Consider the following 12,492-nt stretch of genomic DNA (forward strand, 5'->3'; position numbering starts at 1 on the left):
TGCCTGTCTGACCCAGTCTGCTCTGCAGGGCAAGAAGTGGGCCTGGGAATTCAGCTGTAAGCTGCTGCCAGCGGAATGAATGCTGTAATGAAAAAATAGTCACTGCTGGAATAGTCAGAGAGCAATTGTAATAAAGAAGATTGCCATGAGAACCAGCGCAGCGGCTGCCTGCCCGTCGGCCCCAGGAGTGGGGATAACGCCTTCGCAGAAAGACGGATGAAGGCTGGCCTGAGTGGAGTGTTTTCACTCTCTTTCCTGAGGCAGGCAGCCAAGTGTGGTGTCTGGAGGTGGCGGGGAGAGAGTGGGCTGGTGGGAACTGCCTCTGCCGTCTTCTCAGGGGCTAGTGTCCTCCAGGAGTTCCTGAGAGGCTGCTCCCCTGCCTGGTGCCACCAACCAGCTGTTAGTGTGGGCAGTGAGAGGGAGGAATTCGCAGGCCCGCAGGATGGGGGTGGAGGGGCACTCCTTCAGATCCCGCCAGATGTCCTGGGGCAGGATGGAGGGCGGCAGGGTGTCAGAGACAAAACAGAGGCTGTTTATCCGCTGCCCTCATCTGTCTCTTGGCTGCTGCATTCAGAAGAGAGTTCTGTCTGCATCTGGGCCTGGGGCCCGTGTAGTGCCTGCTCTTGGTCAGAGCCCTCCTAAATGCCTCAGGGACTGTGGGGGCCCCAGTGCTCTAGGTCTTTGGTGAAGAGCTTCTCGGCCTGGGAAGGCCTCCTAACCTGTGGTGTCCTTCCAAGGACTCCAAGTGGGGCAGCCCGAGAGGGTGGAGTGTGGGCGTGGAAGGACAAGGCCCACATCCTGGCCTCAGGCTTTATTTCTCTGTCTCACAGAGGTATTCTGGGGGGCAGCAGGCTGGACAAAGAGAAGTCTCAAAACCTGCCCTGAGGACACTCCCACAGCTGCCCTCTGACCTCTCTGCTCCCTTCTCAGCTGCCCATCGTTGTCCTACTCCACGGACCTGCCAGCCACCAGCGTCATCATCACCTTCCACAATGAAGCCCGATCTACCCTCCTGCGCACAGTGAAGAGGTAGGCCCCGCCTCGGGATCCTCATCTCAATGGCACTGCTCCCCAAGGCCTCGGGGTGACCGGCTGAGCCCCGGGCTGGGGAGGACATTGAGGTCGGGTGCTGTGGCCAGACAGGCCCTGGGAGGGGGAGTCCTGCCTTCTGAGAAGCTGGGGCTGGTGAATCAGGGTCAGGGAGACCCCAGAAGTCAGTTGTTAGCGAGATGCACAGTCCAACACAAGGCCACGTTCCTAGGAGGCAGGCAGAAATGCAGGGGTCGGGAACTGAGAGAGGCAGGGATGAACATGAGGCCTCAGGTGATGATGCCAGCTCAGTAGGTACCTGTCAGTGATCCAGAGAGAGGTGCCCCTTTCATCCTCCTAAGGTTGGCCCTGTGGTCAAGTTTAACTCCTACTCACCCTGTTTCTTTAATGAACTTAGGTAAGAGTAGGGTTCAGAAAGGTGTTCCTGGTGGTATTCCGGGGATTAAAGAGGCTTAGGTTTCCTTTTCCAGGGAGTAGAGGAAGACGAGAGATGGTGGGAGGCAAAGAGTTGGGGAGCTTCCTGAGAACCCTCCTCCAGACTCATGAGGCCCATACGAGCCTGGCTAGCCTCCTAGGCAAGAGCCTGAGGAACACAGTGCTCCTCAGCCATAGATTAGGGCCCAGCGGTAGGCAAGCAGCTGCCCATGGTCAGGGCACTGACCCCTGAGCTGGGTGGTGGGGGAGCCCCCTGGCAGGGATAGGTAAACAGAAGGTGGCCCCTAAATCTGGGCTTCTCTGTCCCATCACTGCTCCAGCGTCCTGAACCGAACTCCTGCCAACCTGATCCAGGAGATCATTTTAGTGGATGACTTCAGTTCAGATCGTAAGTACGCACCTTCTTCTGTTGCCTGCCTCCCAGCCCCTGTGTCCCCAGAAGGCTGAGGCATACACTTTGGTGGTCCTGACCATCTTCGCAGGCTGGCCTCTGCCCCGCACTGGCACCTTCTGTCTTTTCTAGGTGCCCTCCCTGGTGCCAGCGGAGGAGAAAGAGTCATGTTGCTTTGGTGGGATACCAATGAGATGACAATTTAAAAAATTTGAAACAGCATCAGCAGCATCCTTTCTTATTACAGCTGTCAGGGGAGAAGACTGTCCCTTCAATCTAGCTCCATGGATGTTAGACTGGCGACATGCTGGTGCTCTCTGGCGCCCCTGGGGGTAATGCCATAAGTACAGGCAGTCCTTAGTCTCGCCTGGTAGTGGGGGACCCAGGGCAATCCTTTGGCATCTAGAGGTGACCATGCTCCTCCATGCCTCCTTGTCCCCAGTGCTTGTCCTGGGCCTGGTATGGGCCAGCTCCTGGGCAGTTCCAATGGCAGCCAAACCTCTTGTGGTCTGATGCCCGTATCTGAATGAGCTTTCTTTTCGCCACCCTCAGCTGAAGACTGTCTGCTCCTGACCAGGATACCCAAGGTCAAGTGCCTGCGCAATGATCGGCGGGAAGGTAAATTCTTGGACCCTGGGTGTCACTGCAGACCCATTCTGGCCTAGATCTCAGCACTTCCCACACCATTTCGGTGCCATGCCGTACAAACCAGCAAGGTCCTGCTGCGTTCCTGCGGCAAGAACCGAAGTCTGTAGAAAGACCCTCCTGCCGTCCCAGGCCAGCCCCTACCCCAGCATGACTGTAGGCAAGTTGCTCTGCTGAAAATGAGGATAATAATAGTCCCCTTTCTGTCTCACACAGTTATTGTAGGGATGAAATGAGGTAGGCTGTGCGGAAATGCTTTGGGACAATCCAAGGGCAGTACAAAGCAGATGTAACCCCTTCCAACTAAGAGGTGTTTGGGGCATCGATGACAGCGCAGGATTCTGCCCGGCACTCTAGGGGACACATAAGAAGTGTAAAAACGTGGTCTCTGCCCTCAGAGAGTTATGATGTCACCAGGGAGTCAGAATCCACCACAGTAACAGGCGGGTTTTAATTATGTGGTGGAATGGAGATCGGAGGAGAGGGTGCTGGAGGAGAGGGGCGTGATCAGGGAGGGGACCCTCGTTGGCGAGGGACAGCATGCCAGATTCAGGGACCCTGCCGAAGAAGCTTTGGTCAGGCGCGGTACACAGGGACTACTAACGGCCGTCCTCCCGAGCGCACATCCTGTAAAGCAGGCATTTACTTCTGCTTCCTCACAGTCAGTCCTCAAAAGTAGATAAGGAGACTTGGGTTTAAGGAGGTTCAGAAATATCCCCAGGGTGGGGATGAGTACCGGAGCCAAGATTCCAACGTGGGGAGGGGATTCATCCCAAAGCCCAGCCTTTTCACCTCCTTTTTACTCTCCCTTCCCAGGGGAATCCAGAACTGGTCAGCAGGAGGGATGAGGGTAGATGACAGAGGATCTTAAGCCAGAAAAAGGCATTTAGACTTGATGAGGCAGATAGTAGGGAGCCATTGAAGGGGTGTGTGTGTGTGTGTGTGTGTGTGTGTGTTTGCGGTATGTGATGGGCGGATTTAAGAAAGACCAATCAGGCTGAAGGGACTTTCTTACTAGAATGGAAAAGGCCAGAGAGAAATTTCTAAGTATGGCAGGTTTTCAAATAATGTGGTTTCATTATAATGTTGATGAGTTCCTATGGGAACTTAATTATTGCTTGTATTAATTAGCCTATGGTAAAAACTGGCTTTGTTATATGTCATTTCACTTGAAGTCACAGAAGGTGCCTATGACGTTAAGTGAGGACTTACTGCCAGGGTCGTAGGTACATTTAGGTCTGGGGATAAGCTTCGGGTTTTGCCTAACAGATGTACATTTATGCAATGAGATTAAGGCGGTTTAAATTAGGTGCTTTATAGCTCCCTACTGAGTGAAAAGATGGGACAGAGAGACTACTGGACTGATGGATAGAGGCAGAGTGCTGGGCAGAGGGGTGACCAAGACGTGACTTGTGTTTCGAATTCTTAGAGTGAGGCCCTTCCGTCCCCACAGCTCACAGGGCACCAGTGGCTGCTCTGTCAGGGGCAGGGCCAGCTGGATCTCCTCTCTCCTGACCAGGTAATTCCCCAGCCCTGACCAGGGAGCTGCCAAAAGCAAGGCTGTTGTTTGACTGTCAGTGCGCCATGGGCGAGTCTGGGGGAGTGGGGGTGGAAGCAGAGCAGAATCCAGCCCCTGCAGGCCTTCTGGGCACGGGCACTCTCCCCGACAGGCAGGGGTTGTTTTCTCTCTGAATCTCAACATAAGGCAGCTGAGGCTCAGAGAGATTCAGTAACATGCTTAGGGTGAGCGTAGGGGCTAGCATACTGACTCCAGCCTGTCCTAGGCCAGAAGTCTCTCTGCATGTCACTCTGATGGTACAGCTGCTGGGGACCACCCTGAGCGTCCTACAGGGTGGGGGGAAATGCTTTTGGTTTCTGGTTCTCCTTTGGTATCAAACCACATTTTATTGTCACTTCTATTCACTGAACTCTGTTCACCAGTGTGTCCCGTGAGCCCAGAACAGTGTCTGGCACACGGAGGGCATTCTGAGAATGACCTTGGAGTAATAATAGTTGATGGGTGGATGAGAGAAAGAAGGGAGGAAGGAAGTAAACAAATACAGAGTGAAATTCAGCACCAAAAGGGGCGGAGAGCCCAGAGACTTGGTGGGGACGGCTGGGCAACCAATTGGCCCAGCATCAACCCGTCCACATCCCCTGCAGGACTGATCCGGTCCCGAGTCCGTGGGGCAGATGTGGCCTCAGCGGCCGTCCTCACCTTTCTGGACAGCCACTGTGAAGTGAACACCGAGTGGCTGCAGCCCATGCTGCAGCGGGTGAAGGAGGTGAGTCTGTCTGTCCCTGGGGAGCTCTGTTCTCTCCGACATGCCTGCCATGTTCTCGGCATGAGGGCGTAGGAATCGTCAGTGAGCTGGGTAGGCAGAGTAGGAGCCTAAATGGTCTGCTGCCTCCTGAGTGACTTCACCTCATTGAGCCTTATCATCTGAAAATGGGGATAATTCTGTTTGTCCCACCAGGTTGCTGTGAGAATTAAGTTGGATGAAAGCCTGGGCGAGCTATAAAGATACTGCTATGAATGGGTTGTTTTCTTTCTGAGCAAGGCTGGGTCCTGTGCTGGAGTGGGGGTGGGGGCGGTTTGGGTCAGGTTGGAAAGCCCAAGGAGGAGGGAGGAGAGGACAGTGTTCTCAAGGAGAGATGAGGGCAGGGGGCCCTAGCATGTGCTTGCTGTTCTCTAGAAAGGGGAGGATTAGGACAGATGGAGGAAAGGATGAGGTGATTACAACTCACTATAAAAAGACAAATATCCCAATTTAAAAATGAGCACAGGATTTAAATGGCCATTTCTTCAAGGAAGCTACACAGTGGCCAACAAGCACATGAAAAGATGCTCAACATTCTTAAGTCATTAGGGAAATACAAGTCCAAACCACAATGAGGTAACCGAATAGGAGGGCTATAATAAAAAAGATGGACCATAGCAAGCCCTGGCGAGGATGGGGACAAATACGATCCTTCACACATTGCTGGTGGGAATGTGAAATGGTGCAGCCCTTGGGAAACCAGTCTGGCAGTTCCTCAAAAGTTTAAACATTGAGTTAGCACATGGCCCAGCCTTCCATAGCTGGGCATGTGAGACATGCACACACGCCACACAAAAACTTGTACACAACTGTTCAGAGCAGTATTATTCAGAATAGCCAAAACATGTAGACAACCCAGCTGTCTATCAACTGATGCATGGATAAACAACGTGTCATATGTCCAATGGAATGTTATTCAGCCATAAAAAGCAATGAAGTACTGATACATACTACAACATGAATGAACTTGAAACTTATTCTAAGTAAAAGCTGGTCACTGAAGAACACATTATATGACTTCATTTGTATGGAATGTCCAGAATAAGCAAATCCATAGAAATAGAAAGTAGATTAGTGGTTGCCAGGGGTTGAGAGGAGGGGATCATGGGGAGTGACTATTAATGGGTACAGTGTTTCTTCTTGGGTGATGAAAATGTCCTGGAATTGGATAATGGTTGCACAACCTTGTGACTGTACTAAAAACCATTGAATTGCACACGTTAAAAGGGTGAATTTAATGGTACATCAGTTATATCTAATAAGATTGCTATAAAAATGTAAATTCCATCTCAGTACTAAACAGTCTCTAAGAAGGACAAGGGGAGGCCCCCACAGAGAAGCCAAGGATGGTCTCCCCTGATCCTCCACCTCCCAGGCTTATCCTGAGATGAGTGTGAACTGAGGGACAGAGCCAGATTCCAAGTTGCAGAGAAGAGGATTTTGAGGGTCAATGAAGAGTGGGAAAAGGAGAGAAAGAAGGGGCTCTGTCCCATGTCTCTCCAAAGAGGGCTGATAGAGGGCAGTTAAGTTTCATGTGCACTATATGACACAATTCACTACCGCCATTACACCCCAATAAAAAAAGCTTTGGTAAAATCGACATTACCCACCAATGTTTTGGAGGTGGATTTGTGTCCTGGAGGTGATTGATGGACTAGTGAACCTGACCTTGAAGTGGATATGACAAGAAAGGATTGACACCCAGGTTACACAAGGGAACACAGGGGCCCTGCCCTCAAGCGGCTGGTGGCCCAGTTGGGAAGACCCAACCCAAATATGAACAAAGGTGGGTGACCATGAATAAAAGAACCGTTCAAGCTAGCAACAGAAGAACTACCTCAGGGAGCATATCATTCACTGTCCCAGGAATTGTCTGGATTGCAATTATGAGAGCAACTTAAAAGAGGAAGAGATCCTCAGCCTGAAGCAATCAGGGAGAGCTTCACTGAGGAGGTGAGATTCCAGCAGGGCTCAATATCATGTGAGAGGAAGAGGCTGGTAGAACATTGTGCCCATGAGACCCAGGTGGGACCTTGCAAGAACATGGATGTGATGATACCGGACAGCTCCCAGGAGCCTGAACTGTTACAGGAAAAGCTGTGTATATGGCCTTATGCCTTGGAGAGACCTTCCTCCCAGAACAGGCAGCTGGCCCTTTTCTCAGAGTCCCTGGTCTTATGCCATTTCTCACTTTCTCTCCTAGGACCACACCCGCGTGGTGAGCCCCATCATTGATGTCATCAGTCTGGATAATTTTGCTTACCTCGCTGCATCTGCTGACCTTCGTGGAGGTGGGTCCTGCTACCAAGGGAGGGGCACTAGACCAGAAACGAGGCACATGAGGGCAGGCAACACCCCTGGCTTGGGGCTCTTCTTCCCTGCTCTGCCAGAGGGTCTCACAACACTGTTACCTCCAGAAAAAGCAAAGGGATTGGGTAGGGCCCTGGGGCTGGGGGCAAAGGGCCAGAGCCAGCAGGCGCAGGCTCCTGGCACAGTCAGTGGCAGAACTAGGCTAGTCTTTCCCTCGCCCCAAACACTGACACACCCTCCCAAATGCTGCCAGCCCAGGGACCATGGCCAAGCCCTGGCAGATGGGCATGATATGACAGCTGTTTTGAGGGATAGAGAGGGAACCCTCAACCTTGTGTGAATTCCTATGTGGACCCCCCGGAAATGGTCTGAACCTGAGCCGTCAGATATGGTAGTCATACCCATGTTGGCTCTTATACTTGAAATATGACTGGTCTGAATTGAAATAGCTGTAAGTGTAAAATATGCACCAGGTTTTGAAGCTTTAGTGTGAAAGAATGTAAAATATCTCATTAGCAATTTTTTTATGTTGATTACAAGTTGAAATGATAATATTTTAGCTATATTTTGTTTAAAATGTATTACTTCAATTAATTTCATATGTTCCTGTTACTTTTTGATATGGCTACTAGAAAACTTTTAATTATCTGCATGGCTTTCATTTCTGACTTGTTCTATATTTCTTTTGGACAGCTCTGGTCCAGACTGTAGAGCTGTACTGTCCCATACAGTAGACAAAAGCCACATTTAGCTATCTAAATTAATATTAATTGAAATTAAATGAAATTTAAAATCCAGTTCCTTGGTTGCACTACTCACATTTTGCATGCTCGGTAGCTGCATGTGGCTGGCGTCTACCATATTGGACGGTGCAGAATAGAACATGCCCATCACTGCAGAAAGTTCTACTGAACAGGCTGCTCTGGAGTATCTATTGCTGGGAGCTAGTGGTCAGAATGGATTTTGTATTTTGGGTCCGGATTTTCAATAAATGGACATAACCATTAATTAGATCTTGGGATTGAGTGGGACACTGAAGGGAGCCGGGCATTTCTCCTTTGGGAAGTCACCTCAGGACCTTTCCACTTACTGTCCCCCTGCCTGGAATTCCCATTCCCCAGACATCTGCATGGATCAGTCCTTCATTCAGGTCTCTATTCAAATGTCATTTCATCAGAGAGCAATTTCTGACTGCCCTTACTAGAATAGCATGAGCATCTCTCCTTTATTTTCTTTTTTAAGTACTTCTCACCCCTGACTGACCTATTACCCATTCGCTGATCCATCTTGCCGTCTGTCTTACCCAGTAGATTGCGGCTGTACAAGGGCAGAGACCTGTCTCATTCTGAATGAAGGAATGGCTGCATGCATTTCCCAGGGCCCTCTGTGAACCAGGCTCAGATCAAGGGAGACTCTGAGGGGGCAATAGCCACCAATGAATGGGCTCTGCCCTGAGCCCAGTTCTTACCCTGTTCTGTCCCTTAGGATTCGACTGGAGCCTGCATTTCAAGTGGGAGCAGATCCCTCTTGAGCAGAAGATTGCCCGGACAGACCCCACCAAACCCATAAGGTCAGGGCTCCTGTGAGCTTCAGAGAGATCCCTTCTTTCCCTGGGTCTGGGGCCTGGGAGGCTGCTGGGAACCCATTTCAGTCACTGGGGCTTCTGAGGATGTCCAGCCTAAGTGCTAACTCTGTTCTGGGCCCCAGGGACAGAGAGCCCAGAGGCCAGACATCCTGACCCGGTGACTTTGCAAGCAGAGGATTCTGGGGCAAGTGGGCTGGGATCTTGGGGCCAGATAGAGGGGCTTCCAGCTTCTTAAGCTCACATGCTGCCTCTCTCCTTTCCTTGTTCCCAGGACACCTGTCATAGCTGGAGGAATCTTTGTGATTGACAAGTCCTGGTTTAACCACTTGGGAAAGTATGATGCCCAGATGGACATCTGGGGGGGAGAGAATTTTGGTAAGTTGGAAATATAACAATAGCAACAACAATAATATCCATTATTGAATGGATAACTCTGATCAAGCATGTTCTATGTGTAAGGGCCTGTTCTGAGGACTTAATCTTCACAGTGACCTCCTGAGATAAGTACTATCATTTCCATTTTACTAATAAAGAAACTGTGGTACAGAGAGGTTATTAAGTAGTTTGTCCAGAGCCACACAACTAGTAAACAAAGAGAATCTGGTGGTTAGGGGGAGCCTGTGACCACATGGCTACACATGTATGTGGAAGAACATACAGGCTGTGTCATGGACCGCAGCTTAAACACCTGGTTGCTTTGCTACCAGGTCTGGGAGTGTGTTCAGCAGAGAGTACTGGTTAAATGTAAGAGATGGGGTCACATTGCCTGGGTATAAATCCTGGCCCTCTGATCCCATCACATATAAACAGTGCCCTGGGGTTACTAGTTACTGGGTTACTGGATGAAAACCCTATCACCCACAAGCTGTTTGGCCCTGGGCAAGTTAAAGCCTCCCTAAGACTCAGTTTCCTCAAGAGGTTATTATGAATACTAAGTGAGATTATGAGTTAAAATGCATGGCACAGTGCCGATGGCCATTATCATTGCTTTTGATAATGGCTGTGGGAACCCTCTAATCCCAGGAGGAAAGGGATGAGCCAGTGAGTTCCCAGGGTTGCTGGTGAGGTTCAGATTAGGTAAAGGCCAGATACAGGTGGCCCGACGTGGGTAGTTTTAGGGGGTTTAGTAAAGGGTCTGTTTACACAGTGTGGGCAAGACAGAGGGAACCACAGGCGCAGTCTTGTGTTGGGCAAGGCTGGTGACTTTTGAGAGGTGTCACTACCCCTAGGTCTGAAGGATGGGGAGGGAGCGCCGCCCTACAGGAGCTGTGGTCTTGGGGCACCTGCAGCCAGCTCATGGCTCCCAGATGGAGGCAGTGAGGGCGGGAGACACCCACCCTGATTCTCCCCTCTCTCACCCCTGCTGGCACCTTTGCTGGCTGAACCTGTGCCCCGCAGGTAGGCAGCCCAGAGGTGCAGCCTACCCAGACAGCCTCCCGGACCAGACGAGGAGCGGGGTGGGGAGGGTGCCAGGCAGGGCATCCTGCAGGCCTCCAGAAGCACGCAGGTGATTTGAGGCCTATAAATACAGAGGCACATCCTTGCTTTTGCAGTGGACCTGGTCCTTCACAAGCTCTTTCCCACAGCTTTCTTTTTAATCCCACCCAGGTTTCTTTCTAAGTAAATAGAACTGGTGGAATCGCATCCATTTGACAGGTGGGAAAACTGAGGTGGGCTCTGGCTTCTGGATTCTGGTCAGGGAACTCTCCACATCTAACGGGTGTGTGGAGCGCCTTGACCAGAGCCACTTACATGTTGTGAGGTGTGATCAAAGTGAAACTCTGTGCTTCTGAGACATGAGGAGCAGGCCTTTCTCCCTCTCCCTGATCGGGACAGAGATGAGCAGCGGAGCTTACAGCAGTCCTCATCCCTCCCCCCAGCCAGCCGGAGTGGAAACTGGCGTGGGCTCTCTCCCCTTGTAAGTTATTCTTGGAGCCTTTTCCAGCCAGGCGTCTGGAGGAGTAAATGTGGGAACTGGGGTGCGATGACCGTGGCATTCTGACGTCCCTTCCTGTCTTTAGGCCTACGTGACCTCCTTTGTGTCCTCGGCCTCAGTCTGAAGGGAGTTTTGGCAAAGCCTGTTTCCTGTAAAGACTTAGGAGACTGAGAAACAAACTGACGGTCTCTCTTGCATCCAGAAGCCTTTTCTTCCTTCCCTCCTTCCTTACTCCCTCGTTCCCGCTCTCCCTTCCTTCCTTCCTTCCTTCCTTCCTCCCTTCCTTCCTTCCTTCCTTCCTTCCTTCCTTCCTTCCTTCTTTCCTTCATCTTCCTTCCTTCCTCTTTCCCTTCTTTCCTCCCTTCTTTCCTTTTCTTTCCTTTTCTTTTCTTTTTCAGGCTGGGGCCTGACAGGGAAACAAGTGAATGATAGCTAACTTCAAACTCTGCCTGAGGTGAGGGCTCCATGGTTGGGGAAACTTGAAAGGTGAACCGTGGAGTGGTCCTGGAGAGGGTTTTGTTTCTTAGAAGAAAGTCAAAGAAATGTCTAGGCTCGCCACAGTTTTGAGCTGGGACACTCCTGCCACTGGTGGGTTTGACCTTTCATTTTGATTCTTTGTTGAAAGAAGGGAGAAGCTCAAACCAAGGCTCCTTCCTGTGTCTGCCAGGAGAGCCAAACTCGGGAGCCAGAGGCCGCCTTGAGTTGGGGTGGCACATGTGAAAACCTTGGGAGTCACATTCAAGATCCTTTCAAAACATAGTCATGTCACTCCACTGCTCAAGACCCAGCCACTCTCCTGCATCACTCAGAGCAAAACCCAAAGTCCTGAAGCCTGTCCTTCCCCTGCAACCCACACCATCAGCTCTGTCTGACCGCACTCCACACTCCGCTCCGGTCGCCTGGCCTCCTTGCTGAGCCTCGAACTTGCCAGCCTTGCTTTTGCCCTTGCTTATCCCTTGCCAGAATGCTCTTCCCCTGAGAGCCACATGACTCGACTCCTCACCTCCTTTAGGCCTTTGCGCAAATGTTCCCTTTCAGTGACAGCTTCCCTAATCAGCCAGGATAAAACTGCAGCCCTCTGCCCCAGTTCCACGTACCCTCTCCCGTCCCTGACGGGCTTCCTTTTTCTCCATATTGTAGTTGTTCTCTGATGGATTGTGTATGCTACTCATTTTCTTGTCTACCTGTATTTTTCTTTCTTATTTTACTGTGATCTTGTCTCTCCTCACTAACATGTAAGGGATTCTAGAAGAACATGTGACATACAATAAATAAGTGCTCAGTAAAAAGTTTCTGAATTAACCAAGAACTCCAGTTGTACAGTGCAGCTTGCCGGACAAAGTGTGAACTTTATGTTGCAGTTTTGCAACTCTTTGGGTGCCCTTGAAGAGGTTATTTAACATCTTTGATTTCCACAGTTCTTACTAAAAAATATGGGTGGGCACACAATACAATATATCGATCATGTATCATAGAAATGTATGCTTGAAATCTTGTTGATCTTATTAACCAATGTCACCACAATAAATTTAATTAAAAAATAAGAAAAGAGGGTGTTAAAAAAAAAGAAGGTGTTTAACATGGAGTGGGTGTCAAACTTGAGGACCTAATATTTTGACTTTGGAATTTTGTTTTTGGTTTTATTGACCCTACCAGTCACAAAGGGCTCTTGTCTGTCATTAAATTAATGGACAAGATAAAACTGCTTTAAAAATTGTATATGGGGATCATAATACCAGCTTCACATGGTTACTGTGGGATTTAGATATAAAGAGGATGGCACATAGTACATGCTCAATAAATGGATGCTGGTTACTGC

At 50.2% G+C, this 12,492-nt stretch overlaps 1 protein-coding gene across 1 annotated transcript in view; it reads left to right on the plus strand.

Annotated features, from left to right (window-relative positions):
• The window catches only part of GALNT16 (polypeptide N-acetylgalactosaminyltransferase 16), a 76,101-nt gene that overhangs the window by 51,038 nt on the left and 12,571 nt on the right, over nt 1–12,492 (plus strand). Inside the window, exons 3-9 of the mRNA XM_090271039.1 lie at nt 931–1,029; nt 1,806–1,873; nt 2,429–2,494; nt 4,685–4,806; nt 7,046–7,133; nt 8,638–8,722; nt 9,009–9,112. Coding sequence (XP_090127165.1) covers nt 931–1,029; nt 1,806–1,873; nt 2,429–2,494; nt 4,685–4,806; nt 7,046–7,133; nt 8,638–8,722; nt 9,009–9,112 — 632 coding nt within the window. The remainder of the gene's footprint in view (nt 1–930; nt 1,030–1,805; nt 1,874–2,428; nt 2,495–4,684; nt 4,807–7,045; nt 7,134–8,637; nt 8,723–9,008; nt 9,113–12,492) is intronic.

Source organism: Furipterus horrens, unplaced genomic scaffold (assembly GCF_987537825.1).
Source record: "Furipterus horrens unplaced genomic scaffold, mFurHor1.1.pri manual_scaffold_3, whole genome shotgun sequence".
Classification (NCBI taxonomy): Eukaryota; Metazoa; Chordata; class Mammalia; order Chiroptera; family Furipteridae; genus Furipterus; species Furipterus horrens.